Source organism: Atractosteus spatula, chromosome 6 (genome assembly GCF_055471065.1).
Source record: "Atractosteus spatula isolate fAtrSpa1 chromosome 6, fAtrSpa1.hap1, whole genome shotgun sequence".
Lineage (NCBI taxonomy): Eukaryota > Metazoa > Chordata > Actinopteri > Semionotiformes > Lepisosteidae > Atractosteus > Atractosteus spatula.
Window position 1 is genome coordinate 40,855,061 of NC_142711.1, and position 14,534 is coordinate 40,869,594.

The following is a 14,534-nucleotide window of genomic DNA, read 5'->3' on the forward strand; positions in this document are numbered from 1 at the left end:
TATTGAGAAGCCAAGCACAGTAAATTGGCTTAACCCAATTCGCTGCAGGATGAGAAAGTTAGGACCCACAGAGAGAAATTAACCAAAGGGTAGCTGCAAAGCTGGACATGGGGTAAAGGGGGACACAGAAAGATGAATGGGGGCAAGAGAGATAAAGGCTTACTGTGGTAGTTTTTCATGGGAAAATTATCTGAGTTGCTGTGCTAGAGATCAGGGAGAGGTGAGGTGGTTGCTGTCATCCCTCTTGAACTCTTGTTAAAAACTTCATTTCATATTATATACTGTATATTTTATTACATCATAGCTATAATTAGCTATAATTAGATTATCTACATCTGATTATTTTAATGTAAAAATCATTATTTTACTTTGCATATTTGGTACATAATTTTACGATTAGAAGTACATATGGACATAGATATCTGTACATTATACGAATATTATAATTATTTCTGTACTTTACTAAGATTCTTTAAGTGTTGTGTTCTTCACTATTAAGAAAACATTAAAATATACACAAAATATTTTATTTGTATTACCTTTTCTGATTTAAACATTCAATTGTCCACATAGATATTCACTGTAAGGATTGACTACAATCATATAATTGCAGATACATCTAAATTCACATTTAAATCTTACAGTGAACCATAATCAGCCTTTCATCAATAATCTAAAAGGAAACAGACAAGAAAGACTGAATGGCCACCTCCTGTTTATCACATTTAACACATTCACATGGGCTTAGGTTCTTATGTAGGGGGAGTTAAGCACAACAAAAGCCTTAGAACAAAGGAAGAAAACAAACTACTGACACAATCAGTAAATTGAGTTGCACAACAGGAAGGAAGCAAACTGTACACAGTTCGATAAGAGCCTTAGTAAAAGAGTTGTACCATAAAGTACAATTTAGAAAAACATGGTCCCCATGGCTTGGAGAATGGGAAATTAAAAGTTCATTGGATATTACGCAAGCAGTGCTCAAGTGTACTAGTTTAACTGAACCCTGGGACTGAGTCATAAGAGGTGGAAATAAAACTGTCTAGGCACTGTTTGCATCACGTTTGACAGTTATCTGGGAGTTTAATGGAAAGGTATTTAATATTCAACCCAGAGGTCTGATATTTAATAGATCTTTCAATTACGACCTAATTTACTTGTCATAGAATGTCTAATAAAATGAATCCCAATTCTACTTATATTTTTCAGTTCCCTTTAAGGAAAATCTATAGGTTAGAAAAAAATACAAAAATAACAATCGGAGCAAGTGTCAACAGAAATGTATAAACTTAAATGACAATTTTGAGAAAACGTTAGATACTTAGGCATTCAATAAAAGTTAGAAAACACCCACTTTTACTTTTCTAACAAGAAACGTACCTTAGGAGATGAAATCTTTACATAAACAATGATAGGAGCCAGGGAGGTCTTCCCAAGCTGAGCTGGATGATTGATGGTGTCAGCATCCAAAACCACCAACTGCAGGGTCCTTGCAAGTTCAAATATTCTTTCAATTTCACTTTGCACTTCAGCTAGATGAAAACAAAGAAGTAGCATCACTCTGATTTTAAAGATACAGTATAAAACCAAAAGCTCCAAAGTCACGCTTGTCCAGAGATATACAGTACTATATATGTGGTATGTCCCTAACAGAGAAAAAAACACTTTAATAACTTTCACTTTTTTTGTACTACTGAACCTCCAAGCACATGGATGTTCTAACATCAACTCAGAGCTCTATTCTTGAATAAATCTGTGTGATATATTTGGTGAAATGGTAAATTTATCATTATGCACAGAAACCATTATTCAGTGTTGCTATAATTATATAAATACAGTACATCTAGCATCCGTCATTATATTGTATGCCACCCCCAACTGAGCGAAATAGAAAATGTCACATGAAAGGGATAAAATTAAGTAAATATTTCTGATCCTAGACCAGACAATATGGAACCTGCACATCTCCCTCATTTTGTGTCTGGACAGTGTGTATAGAGATGGACATTAAACCTAGGAGCCTCAGGACTTCTGGAAGCAATTCACAGGGCTTAGAGGATAATCTGAGTTCAGAGCCCAATCATTACTAGGGCCTTGCTGACTTTAAAGACGACATACATTAATCTGTCTGAAATGTTGATCAAAACATTGCAATGAAAACATTGTCAAGAACATTCATGTCATCGAAATCTTATATTTGTTCTTGATTTGGAAAAAAATGAAAATGGGTGAAAACTGGTTCACAATATAATAATTAAGTCAATGACATGGGAACTACCTGGTGAATAATAACATTTCCTTTAACAAGAAGGATCACATTTTGACTGACTTGGTGTTTAAATGAAAAACATTAACCATAGCTGATCAAAGTTCATATGATCACAAAAACAGATTACAATATCACGTCCCATACATGTATTGTTTTTGTGTGTTCTTTCATAAGAATCTGATATCATTAAGCCATGCTGCTTGCTTAGATGTGATATTTGTGTATTTGTGATATTTAAATGCTTCTAACCATTCAGAAATTGTGGTAAAATCATTAAAACCACATTAAGAATAATTTCAAATCAAAGTACAGCTTGGAATGAGAATCATTTTAAAGCACCGAAATGTTAACGGAGAGCTTTTTCCAAGAATAGAGCACCGAAGGGTGATTTTATTTCTTTCCATACATCAAGTTTGTAAGGTGGGGGAGGATGAAAAGTAAAGGCAATTAAGTCGAATTTTATGATCATACTTTTGTTACAAAGGACAAAATGGGTTAGTGAGGAAAGAGAAATGTAGGTAAAACTGACTCAATCATTAAAGAAAAGCAAAAAACAAAGTAAATTCATCATTCTGCGTAAAACATATAATACAGATTCACAAAGGTCAATTCATATCAATTCAAGACTTTGTCTCTCTTATCTTTGCTCATTCTCAAATCTCTACACGGTGGCAGCTTCCTGCTGGGAAGGAGTAAGAAGCTCCTGGCAAACAGAAAGTTGCCACCAAGTAACACATTGAAATTTCCCAACGGTTGGTCACAGCTTTGATCTACACTAATGCATCCTGGTCCTCAACAGGAAACACTTTTTCTTCTGGTTTCTGTTCTGATTGAGCTCTCAGTTACTTGATTGATCTTGTAATTATTAAACCTGTTTTTAATCATGTTCAGCTCTTCAACAGCTTCAGATTTCAAGGTAACTATGATATTCTATTTTCATTTGGGTCAAACTCCATTTTCTTTAAAAAAATCAGTAACAGCCATTTATTTTTGTTGCATGTTTGGCAGCTGATTTTAACATACAGCTCTCTAATAGAGAGTCACGCACCTGCTCAGCTACACAACACTGAACAAGTGTTCAGTGACATGATCCAGACTAAACCTAGCAACATCCAAGCCACAATGGCTCCAACTGCACTCTGACAGAGTATGGATCGATCAAGCCACTTGGAAGTCGGAATATCTCAAGAGCTGGAAAAAATTGGACAGACTACTAAATTAGAAAAGGATTTAAACAAGCCCAGCTGAAACAAGATCCAGGAGAGTATATCTTCAGCATTATTATTGAACTTCTATTATTTCTTTTTGGCTTGTATTGTATTATTAAAAATAATCTAATGTGCTAAACCCACTAAGAAATGTTTTGATTTTTCTGGAGGATTAACGACTGAATTGTGGTTCAGATAATCAATAAATAAATAAAAACAAATCAGGGACAGGAGCTTTAAATTACAGGAGAACAGCATGTGCTTTTGCACCTTACTCATAATATTGATCACAAATTGCAAAAGGAATGATACTCTGAGTGAAACATTAAATTAATGGACTAATCCATTAATATGGATCCACCCAGTTATCTTCAATACTTCTATAATAATTCTTTTACTTTAAATAAGATATGAAGCAGATTTCAACTCTTCACAAAAGTTAAGATTGTGAAGGTCAAAAGGTGGAATCCTATTGCTTAGTTTAATGTTATAAGTTCAGATATAAGTTCTACTTTTAAAAACGTTGTTTATTTTTTAGCAATTAGTTTTCTGTTGAAATACAATTCTTCATCTATCCAAATCATTTAGTTATTTACCCATTGCATTCTCATAATCATAATCATTATCATAATCATTAATTTCTCTGAGCTTGTTTGCCTCTTACAATTAACCTAAAGCTGCAGGCAATATCTGTATTCCCCTACACATGGTATGCATGTTCAAGTTTCTAAATTCTAGTTTGATCCGATGATATATTTCTGTTTTGTTTGGCTAAGATGATCTGTGGGACTAGAGCTCATAAATCACCCAACAAAATCAAAGGAGAGCGTATCCGATACTTTCAAATACAAGCCAAAAATAATCTTTTTCATTTAATTGTGAAGCTAGTTAAAACACACATTTGATTACATATAATCTCTTCCTCTAATCTGTACATAACAATGGTCTCTTAGGACACAACAAACACTGAACACACACAAACATCTACAAATATACCATACATACCCACAACATCTGGAAAGGGAGGGCATAATGAAAGCAATAGAATGGAAAAAGCCAGGAAAATCAGGTCCTCGTACAATAGAATAGAGTGTGATACATGTATTCCAATAGCACTAACTGCAGGAATTGTACACTGACACACATGACACATAGTAACAAAACATGATACCACCTTTGCAGACTTTACAAAATGTGACTGAAACTGCAGAAAGATACAGGCATTTTCAGGATTCTAAACACTTAGGTGGTTGTCAAAGAGCAATTTACCAAAACGAAAAAAAAATGTTTAATGTTTTTAATGTTTCAGGTAAACATTAAAATTGGTCCAAACCATGAAAATGTTTGTGTATGGGAAAAATGAACAAATAAAAAAAAACATGTACTGTCAATTGGTTTATGAGTTCATTACAATTTTAGCCCAAATCCCTATAGTACTTCATTCTTTCTTGTACATATATTAACACTTGTTTCATAAGACTACTGCATGAAATAAGAACAGAACATCCTGAGAGGACCAGTTCTGACTCACTTCTCAGATTTGGCGCTTTAAAAAAATGTTTGCTATTTGGTTTAATAAGATGACTTGGCAAAGAGTTCTTAGCGTCAGCCATTTTTTTTGTGGAAAAGTGTTTCCTGGCAGCACAGTTCAATTTACCTCTACGAGATTACCATTTATGTCCCCACAATCTACTGCCATTGTAATTATTTGATATTTTACATCAGAGGTATGGTTGTTAGCATTTGCTGGGATTCTAGTAAAAACAGACTGTTTAGAGGTTTTTGCAAGAGTGAATATCAGAATGTGCAGGTTGATGGTGGCAGTGGGTATTATTTTGTTTCTCAAGCTCATTTTATTGGACCTGTTTAATATAAATACACACCTTTCTTTCCTCTTCCATGTTCTTTTCAACTTAGCCATCAACACTATGCAATTACTGTGGCTGTCAGTGAGGTGGGTTTAATAATAGAGCTGTATATTTCATACATCAAATAAAACATAGTACAAAGGCTTTCAAAAACACATCTCCAGTATATCTGATGTACATGACCATGACCAAGTATAAAGAGAGAGAACACTTGGAAACTTGTTCAGTCCTAATTCAAACTGCCTACATTATGAACAATCATCCAGTGTGTGCAAAAAGCAAACTGCAATTATTTTCACTACTTTCAGTTGCACTTTATTTTTCTAACATGCACAAGGTTATCAAACCAGTTTTTTAGAATTATATTTATTATCATTGTGATAGGATTGCAGGTTGAGGCAAGATGGCAGATCTTGTAAATACCCCAGAAAGCCTGTGGGGAATGACCTGCCACCCCCAGTCTCCTAAATGGAGGAAGACAACTGCCTAAGAAACAGTTAAAAAACCAGGAAGCAGAGACTTGCAGTTCTGCAAGTCAAGAAAGTGAACAAAACCTTTGTAACCTGCTGCACCAGAGAGAGAAGTGAACAAGGAAACAATCAACTGATAGGTCTGTAGACATGATTGTACAATTTGTTTTAGATTTTTGGATTAAGAGTTTTACTATAGCAACAGAGTCTGGTTTTTGATACCAGTAAGCAGCTTAGCTGCCCAGTTGTTCATAGACAGGATGAAGAAAAAATTATTTAAAGCTCAAAGAAAAGCTAGGGTTTTTATTTGTGTTTTGGAAGTACATCATAAGCAAAGCACACTGTTATTTTTACCATTTGGCTGAATTACCCTGAGACACCTTTTCTTAAAATACCAACTTTATGCTTCAAGACTAACAGCTTTTATGTTTGAGATACTGTAACTGTAGCATCTCTGGGAGAAGCGATGCAGCTTTTTGACTGCACTGCAAGCTCACAGGTGCCCATCAAGCCACAGGAATTGCAAAAGATGGAAGATACTGCCCATTTCAATCTCATCCAATCCTTGCATCATTCATCCAGATCTGTAGTCAAATTTACTCGCATGTTACTCAGACTCATTCCAGTGAAGTAAATTCTCCTTAGCTTGAAGGTTCATCTTTACAGGCTGAATCACTTGGAATTCAAGTCTCTATACAGCTGTCTAGAAGTACTGTACTGTTGGAATGTTTGGCAAAGAGGACTACAGACATATCTTCTATTGTTTCAATGCAATCACACTTCACACGATGATAAGCTGTGTGATAAAAAATGGTGAACACTGACAAAACACAAAGTTAACAGGCACTTGAACGCAGGCTGCTAAATTTCTAATAGTCTGGTTGATATTGTTTCTAGATTCTTGCACTGTAAGTTTTCTAATTTCCTTAAAACACTTCAGCTGAAAAAGGGTAATATGAATAGGCTGCTAATGGTAGCACTAGCACCTATATCAACAATGGTGATTCTATGGACAGACTAACTCACATACTGTATAAATTAACTTTTCAATGGCACCATATTTTTGTGCTCTTGAAATATGACGCAACACACATGAAGAAGAGGGATCTAGGGATATGGTCACACTCCAAATGCTATGGTATAGATTTGACAATAAAAGTTATTTCTAAAACAGGTATGGTTTCTATCATTTTACTTCTAAAAAAGGAAACAAACCTAATTTGTAGGGATCAGGTGTACTGTGGAAGAAATTGTACTGGGATGAAAGCATCTATGATTTACTTAAACTTCAGATGCATAAGTGTGGTTGAGTATAGCTTTCATTTCCCATCCACTGTACAATACATAAATAGAAATAGTATAATGGAAATTTCCTATGAAGTGCCCCTAGCAGAATGTCCTTCATGCCTGTCAAGGATATACACACCATATTTTACATCAGCACTATTTCCATCAAAAAACAAAAGTAGTAGTGAGGACTGAAAAGTAACTGTAGGACATCAAAAAAGGCAAGATTTAGACACTTTAGGACAAGAGTTTTGTACCACACATACACAATTGCTGGAAAATCACGAAAACTGTTGTGCAATGTGCCGTTTACCTCACATTCACACTGAATTAAAAGAAATCCACAAAAGCATAACTCCGTCTTCCTAATGTTGGTTATATTGCTTTCATCTAAAAATTTGCATTTCTCATCTTCAGATTTTGTAGGTGAAACATCAGTGCCAAACAGTAAAAAAGCATTCATGGTACTCACCTAAACTGGACCTTGTGTTGGAGCGCTCTATGATTGCATGTTTGCTGGGGTTGTTTAATACTGAGCGTTTGGCAAGTGAGATGTCAGCTGTGACCCGTGTGATTGATATTCTGAAACAACAAAAAATATGCCAGTTGAAAGATATGTTGTTCTCTTATTGCGTGGAGAATAAGGTTAGCCCAAAATGTCTGGAATAAATAAGTTTATTTTTATCTGTTTATGAGAAAAGAAAAAAAGTGCAGTAAGGAAAGAAACATGAACAATCACCATAAAATTAAAGGTAGCACAGTGGTTAGCATTGTTGCCTTGCAGGGTTCAATTCCCAACCTGAGGGGCTATCTGCATGGAGTCTGCATATTCCCTCTGTGTGCTCATGTGGGTTTCCAAAAACATACTGGTAAGTTAAGAGGCTTCTGGGAACACTGGCTCTAGTGTGAGTGTGTCTGTGTTTGTGTCTGTTTTTGTACCCTGAGATGGACTGGTATCCTACGAAGGATGTACCTGCCTTGCTGGGATAGGCTCTGTCTCCCTCATGACCATGAATTGGAAGATGCGTTTAGAAAATGAATGGATGTAAATGAAAGGTTAAATGGTAATTTATAATATAAAACTTTATAATAAGTGACTTTTTCATTCAAGTTGAATAGAAGAAGTCAATCATGAGTACAAAAATAAATACAACATACAATGTACAATATACAATTCTGATAAATATATTAGGGTATACAAACTCTGCTACTTACTATAAATTTACACTGGGTGGACAAAATATTAGGGATATCTGCTCTTTCCTTGAAATAGACTGACCAGGTGAATCTAGGTGAAAGCTATGATAGCTATTTGATTTCACCAGTTAAATCCACTTCAAACAGTGTAGATGAAGGGGAGGAGACAGGTTAAGGAAGGATTTTTAAGACTTGAGACAATTAAGACATGGATTGTGTATGTGAGGGAGAATGAGCAAGAAAACGGGGTATGATAGTATGTGCCAGGTGCTCTGGTTTGAGTGCTTCTAGGATTTGCAGACGTGAATTGTGCAGATCAACAGACAGTCTATAGTTAGTCAACTGACAGTCCATTACAACACTGATGTTGAAAGGCCCACAAAAAATGCACAACTCATTGCATATTGACACAAATGGGATATGGCAGGCAAAGACCTTACAGAGTTCCACTTCTTTCAGCAAAAAACAAGAAACAGCAGTTGCAGTGGGCTAAGGAATGAAAGTATTGGACACTGTAGGATTGCAAAAACATTGCCTGGTCTGATGAATCCCGGTTTCTGCTGTTTCACTCTGCTGGGAGGACTAGGGTATGGAGAAAACCTTGAGTCCATGCATCCATCATTCCATGTGTCAACATTGCAGGCTGGTGGTGGTGTCATGATGTGGGTTGTGTTTGTTTTCATTGCACTCAGTGGGTTCCTTGATAAAAATGGAGCAACCTTTGAATGCCACAGAATATCTGAACGTCACTGCCAATCAGGTGTGTACCTTACTGGCAGCAGTGTATCCGTCTGCAAATGATTTTTTTCAGCAGGATAATGCCCCTTGCCACAAGGCAAAGATTGTCCAGGAATGGTTCCATGAACATGACAATGAATTCAGTTTAATGCAGTGGCCCATCCGGTCACCAGATCTCAATCTAATTGAACATCTGTGGGATGAGATGGAACAAGCTATTTGGAGTAGAGATCCACTACCAGCCAACTTAACAGAACTATGGGAAGCACTGGAGTCAGCATGTGTCAGCATCCCTGTGGGATGCTTTTGACAGCTTGTTGAGTCCATGCCCTGACGAACTGAGGCTGTTCTAAGAGCAAAAGGTGGTGTGACACAATAATAGGAAGGCTTCCCTAATGTTTTATACACTCAGTCTATGAAAGAGGGAGATACTACTAGAAACATTGTATGATATTATTAGAAACACTGTATGATAAAGTCAAGACAAAATTACATGGTAGACAGATGGCTCTTGTCATGTGGAGTACAAGAGAGGAAAGTCAGGAATTAGAAAGTGAAAAAATGTATCTGAGAATTTAAGTTACATATCATTATCTCAAGATAATATGTTGAGTGTTTTTTTCCATATATTTTCTACAGATGGCTTACTGACAGTATTTGTTTTACTGATTTTACAATATCGCACTTTTTAAACAAAAAGCCCCAACACTGTTAGTAGTGTAGAGTAATGGTTAGGAAACCAGACTCCACACCAGAAGGTCATGGTTTCAAATCCTGTATGCTACACTGCTGTTGTACATGAGCAAGACACTTTGCTTATTTATGGGCGGAGCGGTGGCACTGTGGCTAAGGATCTGCGCCTGTGGCTGGAAGGTTCAAATCCTGCTGCCGGCAGAGGAATCCTACTCCGTTGGGCCCCTGAGCAAGGCCCTTAACTCCAACTGCTCCAGGGGCGCTGTACAATGGCTGACACTGCGCTCTGACCCCAAGCTTCTCTCCCTGTCTGTGTGTCTGTGTCTCATGGAGAAAAGCTGGGGTATGCAAAAAAAACCAAATTCCTAATGCAAGAAATTGTATATGGCTAATAAAGTGATCTTATTTTATCACTGGATACATTTTCAGGTAGGATCTACCTGATCTCAAGTTTCTACACTAGAATCAATGTATCGCAATACAGTAAAGGGCTGAGAAGTCGACAGAAGTGAACTTAGCTTATCTAAGAAATAACATATTGTGGTCCTTCATTGAGGACATTACAGGCAGTTTTAGGCCAATCAGCATCTGGAAATGCTGTAATTGCTCAAGTGCATTAAAATTAATACAACATTCCTGGACATTTGAGATTTTACCAGAATATATTTATAGAATGGGTATATAACTGATCATTTACTTACTGTATATGCATGTTTCTTAAGAAGCATAAGATCAGGAACAAATAGACATCACTGCATTATAACAGCAATGCTCACTCTCAAGAAAGTTTAAAGCATTCTCCTCAATTGTATTAGGTACTTCATGCCTTCCTCAGTATTTCATTGACAGAAAACAGTTTATATCACAGATGTATAAAACCACTTTTTATTTGGTTGCTTTATCTGTATATTATAGGGATGACATGCAAAGTAAGCCTTTATTTGACATGTAAGCCTTTATCTTAGTTTCTGAATCATGCTACATCCCACATATAATTTACATATTTTTTATTTATACCTATCTAGAATACTACAGTACAATACATGGTACTGTGAGGACCATGGATCAACTACACCGAAAACAGTTTCATTCATCCAAATTGGTGATGCTTTTTACACACTCCACTCATATTCTTATTTGAACATGAAGGGCTCATCAAAATAAAAATGAATCCAGGTTGTATCTGCAAGTGTTGTGAAATTATACAACTTATGGTTACTTAACAAATGGTTACTTACAAACATTGTAAATAGGAGCAATACTCAAAACCATCTAGAACATAATATCCATGCTGCAGCCTGGAGATGAGTTGCCAAAGCAACCAGCAAAAAATAACTTTAACTTCCCAATTAACAGCTATTAACTGGCACAACAACATACGTTTGGAAACTTCACACACAAACCCTCACACCTGAAGAAGGCTCCACAGCCAAAACGTTGTGTTTTCTTCTCTGTTCAGCATGGAATAAACCTATTACTTGTTCCTTTATTAGTTTGGAAATACATTCTCAAATGCCCAATCAAAACAAGGCATGCACAGCTAATACCCTTCATAAAATTCTTAAATGTTCAGTGTTTTAATGCATTGTAAGTTGAAGCAATCTCATATACACAAATCAAATTAATTTCTGTGACTCAGATATACAAGTAAAGTAGCTTCTCATAAGCTCAGTGTTGCCTAACTATAGTTCACTGGGGCAGGTGAACAGAGAGTTGGCATTGACAATGTTGACATTGAAAAGGCACATTGAAGTAGTGTTGAACCTCATGATTATGTGTACAAATGAGAAACCATTCCACTTTTTGGGCACCTGACTAGAGAAGAACCCAAAAGACTTGGTCACCAGGGGCCCTATCAAGCCTTGTAAGAGGTGGGACTAGTAATACAGAATATTAAGCACTGGACTCACCTCCCTTCAAATCTGTGTTTTAAAAAGTCAAAAAGTGCTTTCTGCATCATATCCGTCACCTGAAACAAAAAACACACCGATCAATATACAATAATAACATTTTAAGACTCTTTATTTGATCACCTGTTTGTAGTAAAGTATTTGTATAAGGTTACAAACTCCAAAGTGTTATATTATTGTATTTGTTATAGTTAATATAATAAATAAAACTTACAAATTTGGTTTAGTAAAGAGAGTAAAAGTTTAGGTTATTGTATTACAACTGTATTATAGAATACTTACAAAGCAGCAAAACATGAGAACAAATCCTTGTGCTTGGTTTACAGAAGTAGCCACTGATCTCTGATTCAAATGGCTGGTGATTTTAATATTGCCCTGTTAACACTGTATATTCCTGATCACACAGGACCGCTAAACAATTTGCATCTGTCAATCTAAAATGTTACATTTACTAATTCCAAAAAACATTCTTCATAGCCTGCTTACCTCATATCCCTTCAACGAAGGCCCCACCAAAACCACAGGTCTCATTGAAGGCACTACATCATATGGAGAAATATGTTCTGTCTGCAAATGAAGAAGAAAACGTTATATACTGTATATCCATTTTCAGACAAGATAAAGATGTAGGCTATGGATCTCCTTAGGAAAATCTAACTCTGACAAATTCTGAACATTGAATTGGACACCCCTATGTGTAGTTCAGCCTTTCTTCTAGGTAATTACTCTTCAGTCTTTACACAGAAACCAAGGTTGTGACAGATTATTCTCCATTAAGCATAATTTCTTTAGCAATCGTGTATGAATCTGTGAATGAACACATTGGAAAAATCCCTACAAATCGGCACATATTAAACACTAACGTTTCAAATTTTTAGGGTGGTAACTTTTGATTATGTAATCATTTTCTTCTCCATACTGACAATCTCACACATGATTTAGAAGAATCTAAAACTTTAAGACATTTTGATCCATGGCTAATTCATTAGACTGGTGCACTTTTTTAAGAAATCAATGCTGAATGAAATAAAAGAATTTGATACCTTTATTAGAAATGTTTCCTACAAAAAGAAATGCTACAAAATATAAAAACTAAAACATAGCTAAAATATAATTGCATAAAATGTAAAAAGGGGTATCTAATTCATTGTACAGACTGTTTTCACTCATATATCATAACCGTTTCAAGGACTGATGTGTCCTAGAATAAACACACTATAGTAAATAAAATATACTGATAACACAAAAAACACAGAACTGCAGTATGACACAAGTGCACAGTGGTAGCGAGGAGTATACAATAAGCACAACACTTGTAAAACAAATTCTAATGCCTGTGAATTCACCCTTTACTGAAAATCATGACCATGCAATACCATTCAGCAAAATAAATCCCAGTCTGTATAAAAAATGCAAATCAATACCAGTAAGAATCAAAACTAAATTATATTGACTGCTGCAACCAGATTTTCCTTATTAAAATGGTCCCATCTAGTGCCTGGTCTGACTGACCATTATAGCAGTATGTGACAGAAGCTGTAACAACATTGCTTTTATAGAATAGAGTCGCTATGGCTTTTTCTGTCATTAATCTGAATGTGTTTAGTAGGAAGAAAGACCAACTGGTTACTCATTTTCGTTGAAGCCACTCCGTGAGGTATCATTTCGAATCAATCAGTACAATTAAAAGAGCTATCAACAAAGACAGCTTTTGTTTTGTTTTTTGTCACTGAAGTATTCAGCATAAACTGGTGCTGTACAGTACTTTATATAAAAGTTTATTTACATCAATTATTTTTATTTTGCATGACTATCACATTACTTATTATACGCTTGAATTTGTATTGCTGAATTTTTTTAAGTTATTCTGAATTAATTGAAACACAATTCACTCAATACAAAATATTGTGGAGGCAAATACATTGACATAAAAATGCTAAATAAATGGATGCCAATGTTCAAAATGACATAATTTCTATATGCTGTAGCATATATAAATGTGCTTTCCTGCCACAAGGACCTAATAATTCAGTTTGTACCTCTTAAGAAAATTAAATTGAAATAAGTTCTGACAAAGCACTTGTAATTTACAATTACATACAGCACAGAAAAAGACAGAAAGGGTTAAGTGTTTTCTAAAGCTATGCTGTGCCTTGTTTAAAGCAGAAAGGTTCTTCTGCATGCTGCAGATGAGATAGGAATGCAGCCCACTCATTCTTGGCACAAAATTCTGCCTTCTAGACTCCCAAAATATAGGTTTACATACACTATTTTCATGGGGTTAGATGAAGATATCCTATAGATACATAACAGAGTACATCTATTCTGACTGGTCAGGCCAATTTGAAAGTTCTTGCAAAAATTAAAGGGCCCCTGTTCATCCTCCTTTCAGGGTTTCCCTTAAACAGTCCATCTGCAGGGCATGGGTACTATCCAGGAATGCTGATCATAATGTGAACTTGCATTGCTGCCTTATATAAGGGAACACAAAGAATTAACCTCACTCATATTTTGCCAATGCTTTGTGTGTTTCTAGAATAAATGGGTTTTAAACAGGTTAGCATTTCATTAATTGTTAATTCTTGTCATGTGTATGTACAATATGTACGCATAAACACATCTAATTGCAGTGGGTGGTTTATTTTAAAATAATCCATCTTTTGTATTATATCTAGAGCATATTAAAAGCAAAATATTTTGTCTACAAATTAAGCCAACCAAGGTAAAAAAACCCAAAGGAACCACTGAGATTGCCACATTTCTGCCAAACACATGAACTTACCGATTTCTGCTTCTGCTTAGCTATTGTAAGATGGAAGAGAAAGAGAATAACAAAGCATGCATGTTAATGGGTTGTCAGAGGACGCTGAAAGTAAACAGGACTTGGCGAGAGA

The 14,534-nt window shown here is 35.6% G+C and overlaps 1 protein-coding gene across 5 annotated transcripts in view; it reads right to left on the reverse strand.

Annotated features, from left to right (window-relative positions):
* Positions 1 to 14,534, reverse strand: part of cacnb2a (calcium voltage-gated channel auxiliary subunit beta 2a) — a 168,904-nt gene that overhangs the window by 18,296 nt on the left and 136,074 nt on the right. For 3 of the 5 annotated variants that reach the window (XM_088918847.1, XM_088918849.1, XM_088918848.1), the window contains 4 exons: positions 12,127 to 12,207; positions 11,641 to 11,699; positions 7,575 to 7,684; positions 1,381 to 1,532 (listed from right to left, as the gene is read on the reverse strand). In XM_088918847.1, coding sequence (XP_088774973.1) covers positions 1,381 to 1,532; positions 7,575 to 7,684; positions 11,641 to 11,699; positions 12,127 to 12,207 — 402 coding nt within the window. Of the gene's footprint in view, positions 1 to 1,380; positions 1,533 to 7,574; positions 7,685 to 11,640; positions 11,700 to 12,126; positions 12,208 to 14,422; positions 14,443 to 14,534 lie in introns of all 5 variants that reach the window. The other 2 variants (XM_088918850.1, XM_088918851.1) reach the window with 1 other exon arrangement.